Below are 23,297 nucleotides of genomic sequence, written 5' to 3'. Positions count from 1 at the left end.
ATGTTTACCAGGGGCTGGCAAAAGTCCATTCATTAGGGCAGCCTTCAAGAGTCTGCCATAGTCATAATTTTGGCGGCCATCAGTCATTGGTTTGAGCCCATTATGCTTACGGTAGCAAGTCTCCAGCCTATGTCTGTAGTCTTCCAACGACTCTTTAGCTTTCTGCGTGCAACTATAGATAGCTTCCCAATCGGTCATGGGTGGGTAATGTTCTTTTATGCGATCACACAGTGTAGTTAGCTGGGTAGGCTCCACCCTTTCCCATTGGTAGTTTTCATCAAAGCCTCCCTCCACGTCCGCCCATCGCAGCCTCATCTTGATACGGCAAATGTGCACAATCTCAGCTGCAGATGGCTTGTACAGCCGGGCCATCTTAATTAGCTGTGTGGTAAAATCCCCAGCGTCCTTTGTAGGATCTGGAAGTTCTTTAGCAATGTCCTTCATTTCGTCCTGTCTTCAAGTCTTCTGGATGCCGAAGAGAGGGTACCATTCGCCATGGCCCTCCTCACCATCCACAGGTCGTGGTTATGGATTAGTGGACATTACCAGAGGTGCCTGTAGAAAGGTTGTGTTTGGGTCACCTTTTTTACCTGTTATGGTCGTGACCGTTGTGGGTGAGGGACTTAGCTGCATGTTAGGGGTCGACGTTGATGGTGGACTAAGCTCCCAGAGTCCATCAACACCAGAGACGGGACTCAATGTGGCCGGTGCATGGAACGGATTTCCACTGCTCATGGGCCACCTCCGAGGTGTTTGCTGGTAGAACTGCGGTGTGGGAGATGGCTGAGCGAGCTGCTGTCGGACACCCAGGGTTGGTGCTGGTGCAGTGGATACAGGGGTATAATGGGGGGTGTAAAGTCATTATCATCATCATCCCTGTTTCTCCTTCTTTTCTTATCTTCCTCCGACTGTTTCTTCTTCTTACTTTCTTTCACCATTATTCCTTTAACTTTCTTGTCTGACTGTCTTTTGGCTTCCCTCTCCCACTTTCTAAATTTACCCCAATCTATTAGACATTTCTTGCCTTTCCTGGTTTCCTCAAACGTCTGTAAGTTATTTCTACATTCTCTTAATTACACTCAATGTGCCTTTCAAGGGATAATCTGAAGGCTATGAAGTCTTCAATTAATTTAGAACTAAGTATTAGAGCTATTTAGTTAACGGTTTTGTTAAAACCATCATCATAACATTGTGATTTGTTAAGTATATAATAATCCATGGCACATGTCCAGTAAAGTGCAGTATGACTATCTAATAGTTCAGTGCATGTTGGCTACTTGCCATTTTGGCTCACAGATACTGTAGAATAGACTACTATAATCTTTGGAGAAAGTCAAGTGTGCTATTACAATCATATTCATCTGGATATTAATATGTAACATTGTTACACATGCCCAGACAGCTTTGAACAGAAAATCGTGCATTTTGCAACTTAAATAACAGAGCTGTTAGAATTAACAAATATTGTCCAGAAAATGCTATGGATACAAAAACAATTGTGACAGCAAAAATATATTTTATCGATTGACTTTGACAAAGGGGAAATTGTAAACATTCATAATTCAAGTGACCGGAGATGAAGGCTCCCTGAGTTCAACGTTGGCTTTGACACACTCTGCCAGTCACTGACTTTTGGTTAGTTGGAAGTTACAGAAAGGGCTTGTCAATGGTTGGCATTGAGTTGCTTAGTGTCAATCCCAGCCCAACAGGAGGACAAAGGAGATGGAGAAGAGGAGGAAGAGAGAGAAGGAGGAGTGGGCCATGGAAGCTCCACTGCTGCCACCAGCTAAGGCGGGGGATAGGAGGGTTCCCAAATTGGTAGCTAGGAAGTTCTTAAAGCGGGAGGTTTTGGTGAAGACTTGGATGGTGGAGGCGCGAGGACTCTGGCTCCATCGTGCTTTGCTAGTGCTAGTGGTGTTGCTGCTTGTGGCGTTGCTGCTATCGACAGTCAACACAGCAGTCTGAAACCATGAGTTGCCCTGCTTACACATCAGAGGACCACCCACATCACTCTATGGGGAGAGAAGCAGAGAAAAACATGGGTTAATATGGTCATACTGTTATGTGCTTATAACAACATGTTGCAAGCAAAATAGTAAGACCGACAGATTTATAGATCAACTGTGCCATACCTGCAATAGTGTCACAGGTCCGGTGCAAATGTTGTCCAAAGATGAAACATTCACGCATTCCACAACAGAGGTCTGGAACTCCTGCAGGACTTGCTCAGCTGAGGACACAAAGAGAGAGAGTATATTACTTGTCATACCAATATATACACACACACACACACACTCCTAAGGTCGTATCTTTCCGGAAACAATCCCTAGCCAGCCCCTACCCTAGGCATTTGTGTACATCTGAGAGGCCTGGATAGGGTGTAAGCAATATGTTGAAAATCCCACCTATCCTATCAAAGGAAAGGTGGACCTACAGCAATTCCATTGCTTTTCCAATTCTTTCAGATCTATAGAGCTTGTTACTGAACAGGCACATTTCTAACAAACACACAAAGACAGTTGTCCATCCACTCACCCCCACCCTGGCCAGTGCCCCAGCCAGCCACCCAGCACTTAGTCCCTGTGTTGAAGTTGCTGGTTCCCTGGTCCACACAGATAGGCTGGATGTAGTTAGACAACTTGGGTTTGCTGGCCAGTCGGAGGATGGCCACGTTGTTGCCCGTCAAGTTGCTCATGGTGATGTTGATAACATTCAGGGTTACCTCGTTAGGGTTGGAGCCGGTTTGCTTCAGACGACCCAGGATCACGGTCCATTGAAAGGCGTTGGGTTGGCTGGAGAGATAGAATAAGTTGTGTGTTTAGCGAGGGACACAAAACTCTTCATTCTGATTGCCCCCTTATGAAATGCTTATCTACTGCTTATGCATGTGATATGTAGGGGTTATGAATGTGTTATGAAGAATGTTTTACTAACTAGGTAGAAACCCGTCATACAATATCAAAATATTTGGGCGACCCTTAAAATCGCATAGAGAAGTGAGTTATAGATCTGTCGTTCCCGTCGAAAGCAAGTCTAAGAAGCGGTAGATCTGTTGTATGTATGCTATTTCTATGCTTCCCGTTCTGAAGTTTCTATGTCTTTTACTTTCAGTTTCGTACACATGTTTTAAACAGCAGAATATACAATATTTTTGGTTATGGAAAATATATTTCACAGTGGTTTGGATGGTACAATGATTGTCTACACAATGACTGCTTGTTTTGTCACAAACTGAAATTAGGCAAACGGTGGCGCGATTTCTGCATAGTGGATCTCTCTTTAGTATGGATGTTGTCATCATTTTGAATGCAATTAATGATTGTAGCAAGTTGATATGTTCTTACTTGAAGTTGTTGACATACACTACAGGTCAAAGTTTTAGAGCAACTACTCATTCAAGATTTTTTCTTATTTGTACTATTTTCTACATTGTAGAAAACTATGAAATAACACGTATGGAATCATGTAGTAACCAAAAAAAGTGTTAAACAAATCAAAATATATTTTATATTTGAGATTCTTCAAATAGCCACCCTTTGCCTTGATTAAAGCTTTGCACACTCTTGGCATTCTCTCAACCAGCTTAATGAGGTGGAATGCATTTCTATTAACAGGTGTGCCTTCTTAAAAGTTAATTTGTGTGATTTCTTTCAAAGAGAAACGATGAGTCCATTACTTTAAGTCAGATAATACGGAAAATTTCAAGAACTTTCAAGTGCAGTCACAAAAACCATTAAGCGCTGTGAAACTGGCTCTCATGAGGACCGCCACAGGAATGGAAGACCCAGAGTTACCTCTGCTGCAGAGGATACGTTCATTAGAGTTACCAGCCTCAAATTGCAGCCCAAATAAATTCTTCACAGAGTTCAAGTAACAGACACATCTCAATGAGATGTTTAGAGGAGACTGTGTGAATCAGGCCTTCATGGTCGAATTGCTGCAAAGAAACCACTACTAAAGGACACCAATAAGAAGAGGGCCAAGAAACACGAGCAATGGACATTAGACCGGTGGAAATTTGTCATATAGTCTGGAGTCCAAATTGTAGATTTTTGGTTCCAACCGCCTTGTCTTTGTGAGACCCGGTGTGGGTGAACGGATGATCTACGCATATGTATTTCCCACCGTAAAGCATGGAGGAGGAGGTGTGATGGTGTGGGGGTGCTTTGCTAGTGACACTGTCTGTGATCTATTTAGAATTCAAGCTTAACCAGCATAGCTACCACAGTATTCTGCAGCGATACGCCATACTATCTGGTTTGGGCTTAGTGGGACTATCATTTGTTTTTCAACAGGACAATGACCCAAAAAACCTCCAGGCTGTGTAAAGGCTATTTGACCAATAAGGAGAGTGATGGAGTGCCGCATCAGATGACCTGGCCTCCACAATCCCCCAACCTCAACCAAATTGAGATGGTTTGTGATGAGTCGGACCGCAGAGTGAACGAAAAGCAGCCAACAAGTGCTCAGCTTATGTGAGCACAACTCCTTCAAGACTGTTGGAAAAGTATTCCAGATGAAGCTGGTTGAGAGAATGCCAAAAGTGCGCAAAGCTGTCAAGGCAAAGGGTGGCTATTTGAAGAATCTCAATTATATTTTGATTTGTTTAACACTTACTACATGATTACAAATGTGTTATTTCATAGTTTTGATGTCTTCGCTATTATTCTACAATGTAAAAAATACAAAAAATAAAGAAAAACCCTTCAATGAGTAGGTGTTCTAAAACTTTTGACCAGTAGTGTATTTATTAAATTAATATGCACTGCTTATGAATGTGATAAGTATGGGTTATGTATACTGAACAAAAATATAAACGCATCATGTAAAGTGTTGGTCCCATGTTTCATGAGCAGAAATAAAAAAATCCCAGAAATGTTACATATGCACAAAAGGATTATTTTTCTCAAATTTTGTGCACTTTATTTACATCCCTGTTAGTGAGCATTTCTCCTTTGCCAGGATAATCAAGCCACCTGACATGTGTGGGATATCAAGATTAAACAGCATGATCATTACACAGGTGCACAATGTGCTGGACACAATAAAAGCCCACTCTAAAACGTGCAGTTATGTCAAAAACACAATGCCTCAGATGTCTCAAGTTTTGAGGGAGCTTGCAATTGGCATGCTAACTGCAGGAATGCCCACCAGAGTTGTAGCCAGAGAATTGAATGTTAAACCTCTTAAGGATCTGCCCCTTTTTTTCCGTCTAAAATGACATACCCATATCTAACTGCCTTTAGCTCAGGAACGGAAGCAAGGATATGCATAATCTTGATACCATTTGAAAGGAAACACTTTGAAGTTTGTGAAAATGTGAAATCAATGTAGGCGAATAAAACACATTAGATCTGGTAGAAGATAATACAAAGAAAAAAACTTTAACAAATTTGTATTTTTTGTACCATCACCTTTGAAATGCAAGAGAAAGGCGAAAATGTATTATTCCAGCCCAGGTGCAATTTAGATGTTGGCCACTAGATGACAGCAGTGTATGGGCAAAGATTTAGACTGATCCAATAAACCATTTCATTTCTGTTAAACATTTTGTATCAAGACTGCCCAAATGTGCCAAATTGGTTTATTATTAACTTTTCAAGTTCATAACTGTGCACTCTCCTCAAACAATAGCATGAATTATTTCACTGTAATAGCTGCTGTAAATTGGAAAGTGCAGTTAGATTAACAAGAATTTAAGCTTTCTGCCAATATCAGATATATCTATGTCCTGGGAAATGTTCTTCTTACTTACAACCTCATGCTAATTGCATTAGCCTACGTTAGCTCAACCTTCCCATGGGTGAGACACCGATCTGTAGAGATCCTTAAAAGGTTCATTTCTAGAACCAGTGTCGTTTTAGAGAATTTGTCAGTACGTCCAACCGGCCTCACAACTGCAGACCATGTGTAACCACGCCAGCCCAGGACCTCCACATCCAACTTCTTCACCTGTCTGAGAGCAGCCACCCCGACAACTGATGAAACTGAGTATTTTTGTCTGTAAAAAAAGCATTTTTGTTGGGGAAAACTCATTCTGATTGGCTGAGCCTGGCTCCCCAGTGGGTGGGCTGATGCCCTCCCAGGCCCACCCATGACTACGCCCCTTCCCAAACGTGAAATCCATAGATGAAGGTCTAGTTAATTTATTTCAATTTACTGATTTCCTTATATGAACTGTAACTATAAATTTGTTGAAATTGCTTCATGTTGCGTTTATATTTTTGTTCAATATATACAGTTGAAGTCGGAAGTTTACATACACTTAGGTTGGAGTCATAGAAACTCGTTTTTCAACCACTCCACAAATTTCTTGTTAACAAACTATAGTTTTGGCAAGTCGGTTAGGGACATCTACTTTGTGCATGACACATACATTTTTCCAACAATTGTTTACAGACAGATTATTTCACTTATAATTCACTGTATCACAATTCCAGTGGGTCAGAAGTTTACATACACTAAGTTGTCTGTGCCTTTGAACAGCTTGGAAAATTCCAGAAAATTATGTTATGGCTTTAGAAGCTTCTGATAGGCTAATTGACATCATTTGAGTCAATTGGAGGTCTACCTGTGGATGTATTTCAAGGCCTACCTTCAATACCAGTGTCTCTTTGCTTGACATCATGGGAAAATCAAAAGAAATCAGCCAAGACCTCAGAAAAAAAATTGTAGACCTCCACAAGTCTGGCAATTTCCAAATGTCTGAAGGTACCACGTTCATCTGTACGAACAATAGTACGTAAGTATAAACACCATGGGACCACACAGCCATCATACCGCTCAGGAAGGAGAAGCGTTCTGTCTCCTAGAGATGAACGTACTTTGGTGTGAAAAGTGCAAATCAATCCCAGAACAACAGCAAAGGACCTTGTGAAGATGCTGGAGGAAACAGGTACAAAAGTATCTGTAACCATAGTAAAACGAGTCCTATATCGACATAACCTGAAAGGCCGTTCAGCAAGGAAGAAGCCACTGCTCAAAAACCACTAAAAAGCCAGACTACGGTTTGCAACTGCATATGGGGACAAAGATCGTACTTTTGGGAGAAATGTCCACTGGTCTGATAAGACAAAAATAGAACTGTTTGGCCATAATGACCATCGTTATGTTTGGAGGAAAAAGGGGGAGGCTTGCAAGCCGAAGAACACCATCCCAACCGTGAAGCACGGGGGTGGCAGCATCATGTTGTGGGGGTGCTTTGCTGCAGGAGGGACTGGTGCACTTCACAAAATATATGGCATCATGAGGTAGGAAAATTATCTGGATATATTGAATCAACATCTCAAGACATCAGTCAGGAAGTTAAAGCTTGGTCGCAAATGAGTCTTCCAAATGGACAATGAAGCCAAGCATACTTCCAGAGTTGTGGCAAAAAGGCTTAAGGACCACAAAGACCACAAAGTCAAGGTATTGGAGTGGCCATCACAAAGCCCTGACATAAATCCTATAGAAAATTTGTGGGAAGAACTGAAAAAGCGTGTGCAAGCAAGGAGGCCTACAAAACCTGACTCAGTTACACCAGCTCTGTCAAGAGGAATGGGCCAAAATTCACCCAACTTATTGTGGGAAGCTTGTGGAAGGCTACCCGAAACGTTGGACCCAAGCTAAACAATTTAAAGGCAATGCTACCAAATACTAATTGAGTGTATGTAAACTTCTGACCCACTGGGAATGTGATGAAAGAAATAAAAGCTGAAATAAATAATTCTCTCTACTATTATTCTGACATTTCACATTCTTCAAATAAAGTGGTGATCCTAACTGGCCTAAGACAGGGGATATTTACGAGGATTAAATGTCAGGAATTGTGAAAAAACTGAGTTTAAATGTATTTGGCTAAGGTGTATGTAAACTTCCGACTTCAACTGTATGTATCTATGGAGGTATCAACACTTTAAAAACTGTCCAGCTGATCAGGATGGTAAAGCCAGAATTGTACAGTATTTTGGGAGAGATGTTGGCTGATGGCTCTCCCCTTTGGTACACTACAGTAAATATTACTGTAAAAGGCTCAACACACTCTGCGCAAACAGAGCGTCGGAGCGTCGTGTACAGACCGTTCCAAAAATTCAGCCGCACAAAAGTACATAGAAATACTCAGAGAGTGACGCAAATGGAGGTCCATCGCTAAGTTGGACCCATGCAGTCCCATCCAAACATTGATTGACATGATGATTACACCAGGTCCATTCTCTCTGCAGCACCGGTTGTATAAAACATGGGTGGTGTTTTTGAACAGCTATCTATAAAAGGATTTTCACTAGCACAAGGATTGTACGAATGTCCTACGTCGGACTAATTAACCTTTTTTAACCTTTTGCATGAGGGTTGAAAAGGAAAGCATCACTAAATGTTAATGTAATGGCCCCTTCAAAACTCTAAATGTAGGTTATATGACTAGATTCCTTAGAATCATGTCAGGACTGACATTTTAATCCGGAACTTACTGTAACTACTTGCGCTCCCCTTTGAAATACAGGTAAAGTTAACTTACCTGGAGAAGCAGCTAGCGTCGCTCATGACAGAGTCCACCGCCACTAACGTGCCCCCGCAAACGTGTGCTCCGTTTTTCTGTATGCTGGCTATCCAGGGCCACAAGCCTGCTGTCGCCAACGAGCTTCCCCCACCAATACGGGAGTTCAAAGAGGCGCTAGCGCTGCCACACACCACAGCTGCAGAGGGAGAGACAGATACAAGTTTGAGAGACAAATAAAAGGGAGTAATCCAGTAGTCAGATTTATTACAGAAGTAGAGAGATTCACATCAAGGTTTAGCCATATGCACAAGTTAGACTATAGGTACATACGTGCGGGTGTGGTAGTAGGGGGGGGGGGGGTGGTGCAGGTGACACTGAGGTCAGAGTCAGTCCCATTGGATGAGAAGGTGATGAAGCCTGGTTGGTCACTGGTAATCTGGCTGTTGATCCAGGTCTGGTACTGGGAAACTCTGGCGTACACACCTGGGAAATTTGCCAGAGCACAGCCGTTGCCAAAACTCACAACGCCAGACTGGATCCAGCGAGTATCCTGTTTGCTCACAATCGGACCTCCTGAGTCCCCCTATGCATAGACAGATGTACAGTGTCACTAGGATTGAATTTTCACAGAATTATGAAATATAATGGGTTGGTTTCCCAGATGAAGCCTAGTCTCGGACAAATAAGCATTTTCAAATGGGGAATCTCTTTTTGAAATTATTTTTAGTCTAGGATTAGGTATAACCTGTGTCCGGAAAATAAGTCCAATGTGTTATTGACTGACACTGTAATAAACTAAAAGGAAAAGGATACCCAAGAGATTTTACCTGACAGGAATCCTTTCCTCCTGCTGATAGACCAGCACAGATCATGTTGTCAGTGATCATGCCAACTCCATAATTACAGTTACACTGCCTGTTTCCCACTACTGGCACATCTACCTCCTGTAGGATCTGTGGTACAGCTGGGATGATAAAACAAAAATGTAGACACCAACCACTTATCACAGGCATTGCTGATATTCTTCACTATGATAAGTAGCTTATACTAGACAATGTGAAGTTTGAAATAAGTTTGCTAATATGGGTGATTGTTAATGGGACAATTGATAGCTACAACAATCATACTAGTAGTCAGTGGTGGGAAAAGTACCCAACTTTCATACTTGAGTAAAAGTAAAAGATATCTTAGTAGAAAATGACTCAAGTAAAAGTGAGTCACCGAGTAAAATCCTACACGATTTCCTTGTTTCTTGGCACGATTTTCATGTTTTTTAATTCACGGAGAGCCAGGGGCACACTTCAACACTCAGACATAATTTACAAACAAAGTGTTTGTGTTTAGTGACTCAGCCAGATCAGATGCAGTAGGTACGACCAGGGATGTTCTTTTTAAGTGTGTGAATTAGACCATTTTCCTGTCCTGCTAATCATTCAAAATGTAACTAGTACTTTTGGGTGTCAGGGTAAATTAGAAAGTACATTACTTTCTTTAGGAATGTAGTGGAGTAAAACTAAAATCTGTCAAAAATATAAATCGTAAAGTAAAGTACAGATACCCAAAAAAACGACTTAAGTAGTGCTTTAAAAGTATTTTTACTTAAGTACTTTACACCATTGCTAGTAGTAGTATTTTAAAGGCAAAAAAAAAACTGTGGTGCACATGAATGTTATAAACGTATCGTTCTACTCATCGTTATCGCATCAATTCAGGTAATTTATTGCGGTATACATTTTTGTCCATATCGCCCAGCTCTAGTCTGTGGTGAGGCCAGGGACACTGAGGATAGACTTTCAACCCCATAAGAAAAAGGGCTTCCTCAACATACACAAGACCTCTCAGAATTCTGATCCATCATCAGTAGTACTTAAAACAAGCTATATCTGTGGACTCACATCCTCCACTGCTGGTGGTGCCCCAGCCTGTGACCCAGCTAGTAGTGCCAGCATAGAAGGAGCTGCCTGGTGCAGCTAGGCAGACTGGCCGGATGTAGTTGGTAAAAGTCACGGGGGAGGAGAGCTTCAGCAGACACATGTCGTTGTCACTTGTACTCTTGCTGTAGTTGGGGTGGCAGATGATCTGAGTGACCGTACGACTCACTTCATTAGGGTTGGAGCCCTGCTGGCTCTGACGACCCACGTAGACCACCAAATTTGATGTACTGGTGCTGAGAAAATGAGAGTTTCAAGTTAGAATTGTAGCACCGGTAGCAGAGCCGGTAGCACCCACCTCAGCAATATTTGAATATTATCATTATTTACGAACTGCTTCCCTTTACTTCCGACATCTCATTTTGAAAACATGATCGGGAGGAAAGTCTATTTACAAAGTATTTTTACTGTCCCAAAAAACAGTGTGGTTTTATGTGATCACATGAAAATCTAAATCTATTATTATTATTATTATATCTACTACGTGACAGTTTGTGGAAATACTACAATGCAGATTTGATTGAATTGAGCCCTATGTTTTTATGGGTCCTCACCTGGGAAAGCAGTGAGCAGCAGTCAGCACCCACTCTTTGTTGATAAGGGATCCCCCACAAAAATTGCTGCCAGATCCAGACCTCTGCAGACTGGCCTGCCATGGCCAACTCCCTGGAGGAGCATCCTGACCCCCCACGATCCTAGTGTTGAGAGGAGAGATTCCACACACTAACAAAGACAGATGGACGAGGGATTACAAAATAGAGCACACACAGGAAGTGAAGAGATTAAAGCTCACTAGTTAGTCAGTGAATAGGTGCATGGTTAAGTCATTCAATTAGGAAAATAACTGAAATTTGATTGAAAAAGGAGGGGACTTACCATCCAACTGAGAGTGAGACACTGAAAAACAGGAGAAGCAGAAAACAGTTGAACAGTTTGGTTTTGGCACACTGTGGGCAAACATGTAATTCATAACTCTTTTCACCCCATTGGTTTCATAGTAGAAACATACAGTCTTGGAGCTGTCTGTCTGTCTGGGTGGCTGGCTGTGAATGATTGTTGTGGTTTCTGGAGGTACTGTGTGTATTTAGTGTCCATACAGACTTTTCCTGTGAACAAACTATCTCAGCTGTTTTCTTGTTATGAGTCTGTGGATTGTTAAACCAAACGCCATCTGTCAAAACGTCTTTCATCACTGTGTATGTTACCTAATACTACTGTCCACTTAACATTGTCCAGAATGTGTTTACCACTAATTAGCACGTTACCTATTAAAACAACCTACGAGAATAGATTACTCTCAGAATTACTAAGATATGTTTATATTTCATACTAATACTAATGAACTAATACTAGATAAATATAGTTTGTGGGCCAAAGCCTTATGAATAAGATAAAGAGGATGAGGAAATATATACTGCATCTTTAGAGGAGAACAAAAGAAAAACCGGCTCATCAGGAAAAACAAAGAACAAGACAAAATGCACAATCATTCAAAGGAAGCAACGTGGTCACAACAAACAGTCATCATTGCTGTAGGACTGTATGGGGATTTCACATGAAAGAATACTTGGTAATGTTTTATAATGCATTGTAAGACTTGTCTAAAAAGGATAGTTCACCCAATCACCCTTCTCTTGCCTCCACTATTGTTTTGAATCTTCTCTGTATGTGACAAATCAATGGTCTAAAGAGGCTTCCTCGCCTCACCTACGTTCCTTTATTTGAGCTAATCTAAAAGAACTGGACAGGAGAAATTAAGCCCACTGCTAAACGTCTGTCATAATGACACTTTCACCTCCTCTGTCTTCTCAGACCAGTGAAGCTAAAGGAGCACCCTACCTCTGGGTGCTCTATGGGCGTGACTGTCAGCTTGACTGGTTTCACATTCAGTCCCCACCCACTAAATTAAAATCAGGTCATGTTTTTTAATGAATGTCTACAACACATAAAGAGGTAAACAGACAAATCAGACTTATCTACAAACGGATATTTGTTTCTACAAGTTCATTGCATTACATAAGGAACGTATCAAATATTCTATTCCATCCAACTGAAATTGAGGAGAAACACAGCTGGCCAGTCACGACAAATGCAAAAGCAAATTTTTGTTTTTCTGAATATTTACAATATAGACTAATTTTACTTTGTGGTTGTGATATCTATTGGGAACCAATGTTTCGGAGGCAAACACAGTTCAAGGAAACCGCAGCCCGGACGATGCTGGGCTAATTGTGCACCACCCTTGGGAGCTCCCGGTGACGGCCGGCTGTGACACAACTTGGGCTAACACCCCCTTCACTTTCCTTACTGCTTTGAAATCAGATGTATAACTTCAACTGGTCCACAAACCCTAAAACACACTGACCCTTTTGCAGTGTAATTAAGTTATGTTGCCACGAGGCTCCACTTTAGACTAAGAAATGTCTTTAAGGACACACGTTATACCTCACTCACACAACATACATTCACGTCTTAGACAAATATTTGACAAATGTGAACGTTCTGCCTTAAAATTAGGCACAGGACCTCCCTCAAGGCCCAAAAGAGTCTAACAGGTCTCTCCCCTGTGTTACAAGGCACATGACATCCTATTGGCTTTGATTGTCTTTATTGGCTATGCCTGTATTCTATAAATAGTCAATACGGCCCATATGGCCCACCACCAACATTATTCTATAACCTGGCCAACTCCTTGACTCCATTCACCAGTCAATTGAAGGAAAGCAGTGGAATAACGGGAATCTCGTCTCTTACCTTTTGAAAAGAGGGCAACTAGTAGAGTCACCAAACAGAGTGCTTTGTAGACTTCCATCGTTTCAATGCCCTCCACTAAAGCCTGTCCTGTTTAGTGTTCATACTTTTATACTCCACCCTGCCTTCACTCCTCCCCTTTATCTAATTTCCTCTCTCACACTGAAACCCACACCCTGATACACCTGTTTTCTCTCCTCCCTCTCTCATCCCTCTTTTCAAGTCAAACCGACCCACTGAGGAATGTCTTGGTTGTCACAAGGGCAGGCTATTGGTTTTCCATTGCTGTAATCTGTGATCATTTCTCCTGTCTATTTATCTATATATCGGTGGAAATATGTATCAAGCTAATCTGTAATTTATCCTGTGTATATCCTGTTGCATCATTATGTTCGAAGGGTTGTGTGTTTAGTGTGTGTGACGAGAAGAATGCAGTACAGTAACCTGTTCAATGACAGACATATATTCGTTTTAAATCTATCGCTTGATGGTTTCAATGAGCTGTATACAGCCATAAGCAAACAGGAAAACGCTCATGCAGAGGTGGCCAGGTACTTTAATGCAGGGAACAAATCCGTTTTACCTCATTTCTACCAACATGTTAAATGTGCAACCAGAGGGGGAAAAAGTCTAGCCCACCTTTACTCCACGCACAGAGACGTGTACAAAGCTCTCCCTCGCCCTCCATTTTTCAAATCTGACCATAATTCTATCCTCCTGATTCCTGCTTACAAGCAAAAAAAATAAAGCAGGAAGCATCAGTGACTCAGTCAATAAAAAAGTAGTCAGATGAAGCAGATGCTAAATTACAGGACTGTTTTGCAAGCACAGACTGGAATATGTTCCGGGATTCTTCGGATGGAATTGAGGAGTACACCACATCAGTCACTGTCTTCATCAATAAGTGCATTGATGACGTCGTCCCCACATTGACTGTACGTACAAATCCCAACCAGAAGCCATGGATTACAGGCAACATCCACACTGAGCTAAAGGATAGAGCTGCAGCTTTCAAGGAGCGGGACTCTAACCCGTAAGTTTTCAGAAATCTTGCTATGCCATCCCGACAAACCATCAAACAGGCAAAGCGTCAATACAGGACTAAGGTTGAATCGTACTACACCGGCTCCGACTTTCGTCGGATGTGGCAGAGCTTGCAAACTATTACAGACTACAAAGGAAAGCACAGCCGAGAGTTGCCCAATGACACAAGCCTACTAGACGAGCTAAATTAACACTGAAACATGCATGAGAGCATCAGATGTTCCGGACGACTGTGTGATCACGCTCTCCGCAGCCAATGTGAGTAAGATCTTTAAACAGGTCAACATTCACAAGGCCGCAGGGCCAGACAAATTACCAAGACGTGTACTCCGAGCATGCGCTTACCAACTGGCAAGTGTCTTCCCTGACATTTTCAACCTGTCCCTGTCTGAGTCTGTAATACCAACATGTTTCAAGCAGACCACCATAGTCCCTGTGCCCAAGAACACTATGGTAACCTGCCTAAATGACTACCGACCCGTAGCACTCACGTCTGTAGCCCTGAAGTGCTTTGGAAGGATAGTCATGGCTCACATCAACACAATTATACCAGAAACCCTAATCCAATTTGCATACCGCCCCAACAGATCCACAGATGATGCGATCTTTATTGCACTCCACACTGCCCTTTCACACCTGGACAAAAGGAACACCTACAGTGTAGTGGCTTCCTTTCCTCTTGACCATAGCCACTGCCCTAGCCTGAAAGCGGGGTTGTTTCGTACGCATACAGTCCACATTCAAGGTTTCCAAATAGCCAAAACATTCAATGAGATCCAGGGATATGGTGCAACAAAAATGTTTATTCTTCTTATATCTAACAAAAAAAATGATTCTCCAATCAACTTAAAGCATAGATTGCGTGACGTGAAAAATACATAATATGACCTGTTTGTATGTCTGTAAGGTCAAAAGACTATACCGCTCCCGCGTCTAGCTAGGACTCCCTCCCTGAAGGTCCAACTTCCTGCAAGAGGGGGGGGCAAAAACTAAGTTACACTAATAACAAAGGAATATATCTCAATCAGGTAAATATAAATCATAAAGTTTGAGACATCCACCATTCTACGCATACAACGTTTACTGTACATGTTACAATACCATGGTTGGGGCCGTGTTTATCAGGGATATTAATTGGATATTCAATTGACGTAGAGAATATTCTCATTGGAAATAATAGGCCATTCACTGATTTAGAAATAGTGATTTATTATGGTGAGGGACATGAATTGAGATGGGCCTCATCCTTGTGTCACACATCCAATCAATCTGAATATGTTACGGTCTCACCCATCCCTTTTTAATCCCTTAACAAATCATGAAGTGAATGAGATTAACAGATTTGCAGTGAACAACTTCGGAACTTCAACTCCAGCCTGCTTCCTCTCTGGCGTTGCAGTTAGGCCCAAAATGTACATTGTTGAAAAAAAAATAACACACAATTTTACCTCGGCACATTTACTATCAATGTTTTTGTCAGAGACCTTATCGAAGAAGTGTCTTTAATTTTTCCCTATTCCTCTATCACACCAGTATTTACAGCCCAACCACTCATTTCATCTGCTACAAATATTAAAAAACGCAACATTAAACAATTTCAAAGATTTTACTGAGATTCAGTAAAAATCTGTCAATTGAAATACATTCATTAGGCCCTAATCTATGGATTTCACATGACTGGGAATACAGGTAGGGTCGTGGATCAGAAAACCAGTCAGTATCTGGAGAGACGGCCATTTGCCTCATGCCGCACAACACATCTCCTTCGCATAGTGTTGATCAGGCTGTTGATTGTGGCCTGTGGAATGTTGTCCCACTCCTCTTCAATGGCTGTGCGAAGTTGCTGGATATTGGCGGGAACACGCTGTCGTACACGTCGATCCAGAGCATGCAAAATATGCTATTTTGGTGAGTAAAGCAGCCCATGGAAGAACTGAGACATTTTCAGCTTCCTGGAATTGCTTACAGATCCTTACGACAATGGGCCTCAGAATCTCGTCACGGTATCTCTGTGCTTTCAAATGGCAATTTATTAAATTAAATTGTGTGTTTGTTGTCCGTAGCTTGTGCCCCCCCCCCCCCCCTCAGACAATCCCGCAGGTGAAGAAGTCAGATGTGGAGGTCCACACGTGGTTACATGTGGTCTGCGGTTGTGAGGCCGGTTGGACATACTGCCAAATTCTCTAAAAAGACGTTGGAGGCGGCTTATGGTAGCGAAGTGAACATTACATTTTCTGGCAAGAGCTCTGGTAGACATTCCTGCTGTCATCATGTCAATTGCAAGCTCCCTCAAAACTTGGGTTGTGTGACAAAACTGCACATTTTGAAGTGGCCTTTTAGTGTCTCCAGCACAAGGTGCACCTGTGTAATGATCATGCTGTTTAATCAACTTCATGATATGTCACACCTGTCTGGTAGATGGAATATCTTGCCATAATAGAAATGCTCACTAACAGTGATGTAAACAAATTTGTGCACAAAATTTGAGAGAAATAAACTTGTGTATATGAAAAATTTCAGGGTCCTTTATTTCAGCTCATGAAACATGGGAACAACACTTTACATGTTGCTTTTATATTTTTGTTCAGTGTAATATAAAAACGCAAATAAAGTCGCTAGCAATATCATTTGAAGAATCACCATGAAGCACTTTTAAATGATAGTAGGTGGTTCCACCACCACCAACAACCAAGGTACACAAAGTATATGGGGGCCTTTCACCAAACATTATTTATTAACCATAATTCATCTTTTAACCCATATGGTACTGTGGCCTTCATGCCGGAGTCAAACTCCTTCATGTTCCTATGCTAGAATATTTGTTTATTCTTATTTATCAAGTCATAATGGCCAACTTCCAGAGTAATGTTCTCATCAATGTTCAAAACCACTTGGTTAAATGAATCAAGTCCATCCAGTACTGTATATTCACACGAAAGCCGCGACAATGTAAGGAATGCTAACCTTTCGTAGCCTTGATGAACTGGCCATACCGGTTTATCTACCCATGCCTCTAATAATCCTCCATACGGACACGCCAGGGGACACTAACAAACACAAACACACAGGATAAGAATAGTACAGCAAATTAGGGCCTGAAAGTGCAAACTCATCCTAGCATTTGAAGGAAATGAGGGACTGAGTTGGGCCACAGACAGTTAATGCAATCGACATAATGGAATGTGTGTTAACAAACATTTCATCAGAAATGATTCACAGCCTTTCCAGCACCCCCCAAATGTCCATTTAAAACTGCACGGATATAGTTTTGTCCACAACAACTTGTCCAAAATGTTTTTTACATATGTCAGTTTCTCTTGTTTGCAACTTGTCCCATTTCCTCAATTGTGGTTAACAAACAAGTTAGGTATTCAAAGATCAACTGTGAAGAGTGGACACACCTGTGTAGGCCAGAAGGCTCTGGCGTAAGCTATTGGAGCAACATCGTCAAAAATAAAAGAACACATAGTTGTGTGTTTACAAAGTTTCACAATGGTACCTGTTTGTCATCAATAAGGATGGAATGTGCTCCAGTCACTTCTCTGTTTCCATCGAGCTTCTAATGCTCAGGCTTCTTAGAATGTCATTGTGTACTGTAGCGTGGAGGCCTAGCTGAACTCACTTCGAATGCCTGTCAGGAAAAGTTCACTAGTAATAATAATAATAAGTGTCAAACAGTCTCCTGGGCAAAGAAACCTCACTCTGTGGGAAAGCTCATCTTAAGCATAAACTGAGGAATAATCCACATACAGTGGCAAGAAAAAGTATGTGAACCCTTTGGAATTACCTAGATTTCTGCATAAATTGGTCATCAAATTTGATCTGATCTTCATCTAAGTCACAACAATAGACAAACACAGTGTGCTTAAACTAATAACACACAAATTGTATTTTTCTTGTCTATATTGAATACCTCATTTAAACATTCACAGTGTACTTTGGAAAAAGTAAGTGAACCCCTAGTCTAATGACTTCTCCAAAAGCTAATTGGAGTCAGGAGTCAGCTAACCTGGAGTCGAATCAATGAGACGAGATTGGAGATTTGGTTAGAGCTGCCCTGCCCCATAAAAAAACTCACATAATTTGAGTTCGCTATTCACAGAAAGCATTGCCTGATGTGAACCATGCCTCGAACAAAAGAGATCTCAGAAGACCTAAGGTTAAGAATTGTTGCCTTGCATCAAGCTGGAAAGGGTTACAAAAGTAACTCTAAAAGTCAGTCCACGGTAAGACAAATTGTCTATAAATGGATAGGATACATTTCAGCACTGTTGCTACTCTCCCTAGGAGTGGCCATCCTGCAAAGATGACTGCAAGAGCACAGTGCAGAATGCTCAATGAGGTTAAAAAGAAGAATCCTAGAGTGTCAGCTAAAGACTTACAGAAATCTCTGGAAGATGCTAAAATCTCTGTTGACGAGTCTACAATACGTAAAACACGAAAACATAAATGGTGTTCATGGGAGGACACCATGGAAGAAGCCACTGCTGTCCAAAAAAAACATTGCTTAAGTTCGCAAAAGAGCACATGGATGTTCCACAGCGCTACTGGCAAAATATTCTGTGGACAGATGAAACTAAAGTTGTGTTGTTTGGAAGGAACACACAACACTATGAGTGCAGAAAAAAAAGGCACAACACACCAACATCAAAACCTCATCCTAACTGGAGGGAGCATCATTCTCTCTCTCTCTCTCTCTCTCTCTCTCTCTCTCTCTCTCTCTCTCTCTCTCTCTCTCTCTCTCTCTCTCTCTCTCTCTCTCTCTCTCTCTCTCTCTCTCTCTCTCTCTCTCTCTCTCTCTCTCTCTCTCTCTCTCTCTCTCTCTCTCTCTCTCTCTCTCTCTCTCTCTCTCTCTCTCTCTCTCTTCTCTCTCTCTCTCTCTCTCTCTCTCTCTCTCTCTCTCTCTCTCTCTCTCTCTCTCTCTCTCTCTCTCTCTCTCTCTCTCTCTCTCTCTCTCTCTCATATATATATATATATTTTGGAGAGACTTGGGTCACTCTGTTTTCATGAATATATAACCTGGGTATATAAGTGGTGAACATCCCAAATATTTTCTGAAAATAAAGCTCAAGCACCAAGGAGATAAGATAGCATTTGTGTGTTACATAAATTGCATAGATTATTTACAAAAAAGTACATTTACAAAAAAAAAACACTGCAATTTAACATGCCAGGTATTAAGCAGAAATGGACTTGAAAAATAAAAATAATTTTGGGGCCCATCAATATTACAGTGTGCTCATACATATTATGTTATGTAAATCTGTGTGACATGATACCCTTTGGATTTATAATTGTAGAATGTCAGTGTACTAGCTAGTACACAGTGCAGGTGTTAATCATGACCAGAGGGAACGCCTAAGTGCCAAATTATCCTAGGTAGATTTAAAACAGCATAATTCTGTGTTGCTGGTGAGAACTGGCAAAATGTTTCACAAACTCATCCATGTTAAGGGAGCGTGCCCTCCTTGACTCAACACTGAGAATTCCGAGGTGACAACCTGTCATCAACCATTGTTGTCCTAAAGTGGGTTTTTAATCAGTTTTAAAGCTGAGAAGCTTCTCTCGCAAGAAGCACTGCTGACTGGTGTAACAACAGAAATCTTACATAGTCGATAATAGCTAATGGAAGAGCTCTTTATAAGGTTCTAGAAACACAACAAAGTCAAGTAGATTAGACGGTCTGTCCCTTCCACTTTTCTCTCTGCTATCAGGAAGCCGCTTGTGGTTTGATGAACCTCATGTTTGAGGTCCTCTAAATCTGACTCAAAGGTCTGAGCAAAGGCAAACAGAGGCTCCTCGTTCAATAATGTTGTACTCTTTGGGTTGAGAGACTGGACCCCTTGCATTATCTCGCAATTCTTCTTTGAAAAACGCCTCTGCAGTTCAGCTGTGAGACTGTCAAGCACCTGATAAAAGATAGCTCTTTGGAAGCTCTCACCATCACTTTGGTCACTATTTTTCTGTCCTACAGTGCTCATCATCAATGAGTCATGAAATCTTACGCTTGTTTTAGGCTGTCTTTTACACACTGTTTGTACACTTATTTTGCAGTGCTCTGCAATCTCTTCAACCTCTTTCCATAGTTCTCCAAAGTAACCCTCACTTGCCCCACAAGATTATTTCTGTAGTCCAGACTATGTTTTTCAAGGCAATCAATTATCATTTTTGTGAGACCTGCTGCATCTAAGCTTTCAGCTGACTGAAATAGTAAAAAGCTTTCGTGGATGGCCCCGTTGTAATTGAACCTCACAACTAAAGACATTTGTTATTTTTTCTTTAAATCTTTGGATTCATCTGCAATTACACTAAAAACTTCACTTTCTTTTACTTCTCTTATTATTTCACTTTACCATCTCAGCTAAGCTCTCAAGAACTTTGTTCTGGATTTGGTGGCTTGTGTACTTAGCATTGCCACATGCATTCATCCTTTTCTCCATGAGAGGGTCATGCTTTGCTATTTCTTCTAAGTTTGTCAAAAAATTACCCTTGTTGTGAGAGTCATTACACTCTCGATGACCTCTCTGCGCTATATTTTGAGTGGCAGTTAATAGGAGCACATCTGCAGTTGTTTTAATGTAAGTACAGTTTTCCTCCACTTTCTTTTTCCGGTCCTCATTTATGACATCTAACATTGATGAGTTGCTGTCAATAGCCCTTTTATGCTGATTCCAAGCATACATAGCATTGTACAAAAACCTGACTGTGATGTGAAGGCAGATTCAGGTGTATCGGGCAGAGAAAAATTCCTACAGGCGAAACAACAAGTCGAATCTTGATTTACAGAATTTTCAAGCCATGAATTGTCCTTATACCAGGAGCTGTTGAAAGCCCTTTTCCTAGTACCGTGTTTTCAAACACGGCTGTACAGGACCCTCTTCTCTGGATCTTGAAATGTCTGAAATACTGAAATGTCTGAAATAATGTCTCATATCTCTATGGAAATGTATAATTAAGGGATCCACAAGATTAGATATGAACAGCTGCTATCTAAAATGTGTAGTTTAAAGTATATACCTAGCCTACCATTGGGTCCTTTTGGAACAGCATATCTGGTGTTTGATGCAGTTGGGAGGGGCTCGGTGACATCTCCTCGCAGCTCTGGCTCACTGTCTTGCTCAGAGCCAGATGTCTCTGTGTCATCCCTTGATACATCTATTACATTAAAATAACAAGAATCATTAGTGTATAATAACAATAAAAATTACACAGCCATCAAAACAAGAACACACATGAATCAACAACCAACATTTTAAAGTGAGGCTTAATCTGACAAAATCATCTGTTACAAGCTGAAGCTAAACTTAAATTCTGAACTGGGCATGTGACTGACTGCCTGGTAGATGCTCTGACCTGGTGGTGGTAGACTGGGTCCTTGTGAAGTCTGACCACACTGAGTCTGACTAGCCTCAGTTAGGGAGCTGCTCTGGGGTCCGGTGGTGATTCAAGGGCCGGGGTCTGTTTGCATCTGAATCAGGAGGCCTGATCTCCCTATTTGTGCTTCTCTAAAAATAAGTCCCTTTCTTTTCATGTTTAATTGACCCTATGCAAAAATAAAAGACAGTCTATGGTTACATCTAAGCATCCAATTACCCACATTTTAGTCCAATCTCAATTACAAATCCCCATTATCATAACTGTACCTTAAAATCAACTACCAGCCTAAGTTACTAGTTAGATCATGGCTAGCCCTACTCTGCAGTAAGTAACTTAGCTAGCTATAATTTCTTACACCTTTACGATAGCCTATTTGCTATCTGCAAATTGTGGTCATCTTTTGAGTAACATTGATAATTGGTAATAACAAGTGTTCGTTTTGAGTTCAAGTACGAAAATCTAACTGAGTTAATGGATTTCAAATTGCTCAACACTGACAGCTGTAGCCTACTAGTGTAGGAGAAAATTCATGACTATGGATGATTTTCCAGTATCTAGACTGTTCCCCCATGTAACAGATGTATAATGTACTCTCCATGCGTTGTGTTTTCTCAAAATAAATAACTTCGGCCAGTAGTCCCAGTTGAGCATCATTTATTTCTGTTGCTGTTGTTAAATGGGAAACAGCACGTTAGTTGTGCAGGGCTTAACAGTGTTGATGGCTGTCGATGGCAAAATCCCTTGCATCACATTTTCCTACTGGGAAGACCTGACGTTCGCGATCTCCCCCTATCTGCAAGCGGGGCCAATCACAACACCCCTTATTGTCATCAGAGTTGAACTAACCAATAAGAATGCTTGAACATCAAATACACATTTCTTTAGAGGCAAGTGGAAACATAACCAACCCTGTTACATTCTCCCCTGCTGAATTACACTTGCATACTACAAAGAAACTAAATGAGGTATGCAATTCTAACCACCTATGCTTCCTCTGTTATGCAGCTGGTCACACACATCAGGAATGTCCTCGCACTTCATCGGTAACTCCCGTCGCTCCATCAAAGAGCAACACAACCCAGCGGCAGGAGAAACTAGCCGGCCCGCACGGGGTGGGGGGAAGTGCTGGGCCTTGTGAGGTGCCCAAATCCGATAGTGTTGTAGATTTAGAGTCAATATATTCAAGTGTTTGTGATGAAGTCAAGTTGAACGAAAAGGTCATTATGCAAAATACACAGAGAGTGCTCCACAACGATGAACTCTTCTATACTAGTGTGTTACTGGGGGATGCTATAGAGGTGAGCGCTATGATTGACAGCGGTTCTATGGCATGCACATATAATCATAACATCACCACATACAACTAATAAACAGTATATTATATTCCCCACTCACTCATGCTACCAGGAGCTTCCTGAGAACTTCACTTGCGCAGAATGCAAAACCTATTCCTCTGGCGTGCATCAGCAACCACAGTACTTCTTGAAGCCGGGTCTCCGATCCCTCCACGTGACGTCCGGCGAAGACAAGAAGACGAGTCACGGCACCAGTGTAACAGATGTATAATGTACTCTCCATGCGTTGTGTTTTCTCAAAATAAATAACTTCGGCCAGTAGTCCCAGTTGAGCATCATTTATTTCTGTTGCTGTTGTTAAATGGGAAACAGCACGTTAGTTGTGCAGGGCTTAACAGTGTTGATGGCTGTCGATGGCAA

The 23,297-nt window shown here is 41.5% G+C and overlaps 1 protein-coding gene across 1 annotated transcript; it reads right to left on the bottom strand.

Moving 5' to 3' along the window:
• Positions 1–1,524: 1,524 nt before the first annotated feature.
• Positions 1,525–23,297, bottom strand: LOC120033360 (transmembrane protease serine 9-like). Its single transcript, XM_038979678.1, has 12 exons — positions 22,978–23,297; positions 21,232–21,360; positions 11,287–11,307; positions 10,965–11,133; positions 10,371–10,646; positions 9,762–9,778; positions 9,307–9,443; positions 8,810–9,062; positions 8,498–8,675; positions 2,536–2,792; positions 2,133–2,230; positions 1,525–2,012 (listed from the first exon to the last, which is right to left on the bottom strand). The coding sequence occupies exons 1-12, from the start codon at positions 22,979–22,981 to the stop codon at positions 1,692–1,694; spliced, it is 1,860 nt and encodes a 619-aa protein (XP_038835606.1). The 5' UTR covers positions 22,982–23,297; the 3' UTR covers positions 1,525–1,691.

The sequence above is a fragment of the Salvelinus namaycush genome, chromosome 3 (assembly GCF_016432855.1).
Source record: "Salvelinus namaycush isolate Seneca chromosome 3, SaNama_1.0, whole genome shotgun sequence".
NCBI classification, from domain to species: Eukaryota; Metazoa; Chordata; class Actinopteri; order Salmoniformes; family Salmonidae; genus Salvelinus; species Salvelinus namaycush.
This window is presented reverse-complemented; position numbering and strand designations above follow the sequence as displayed.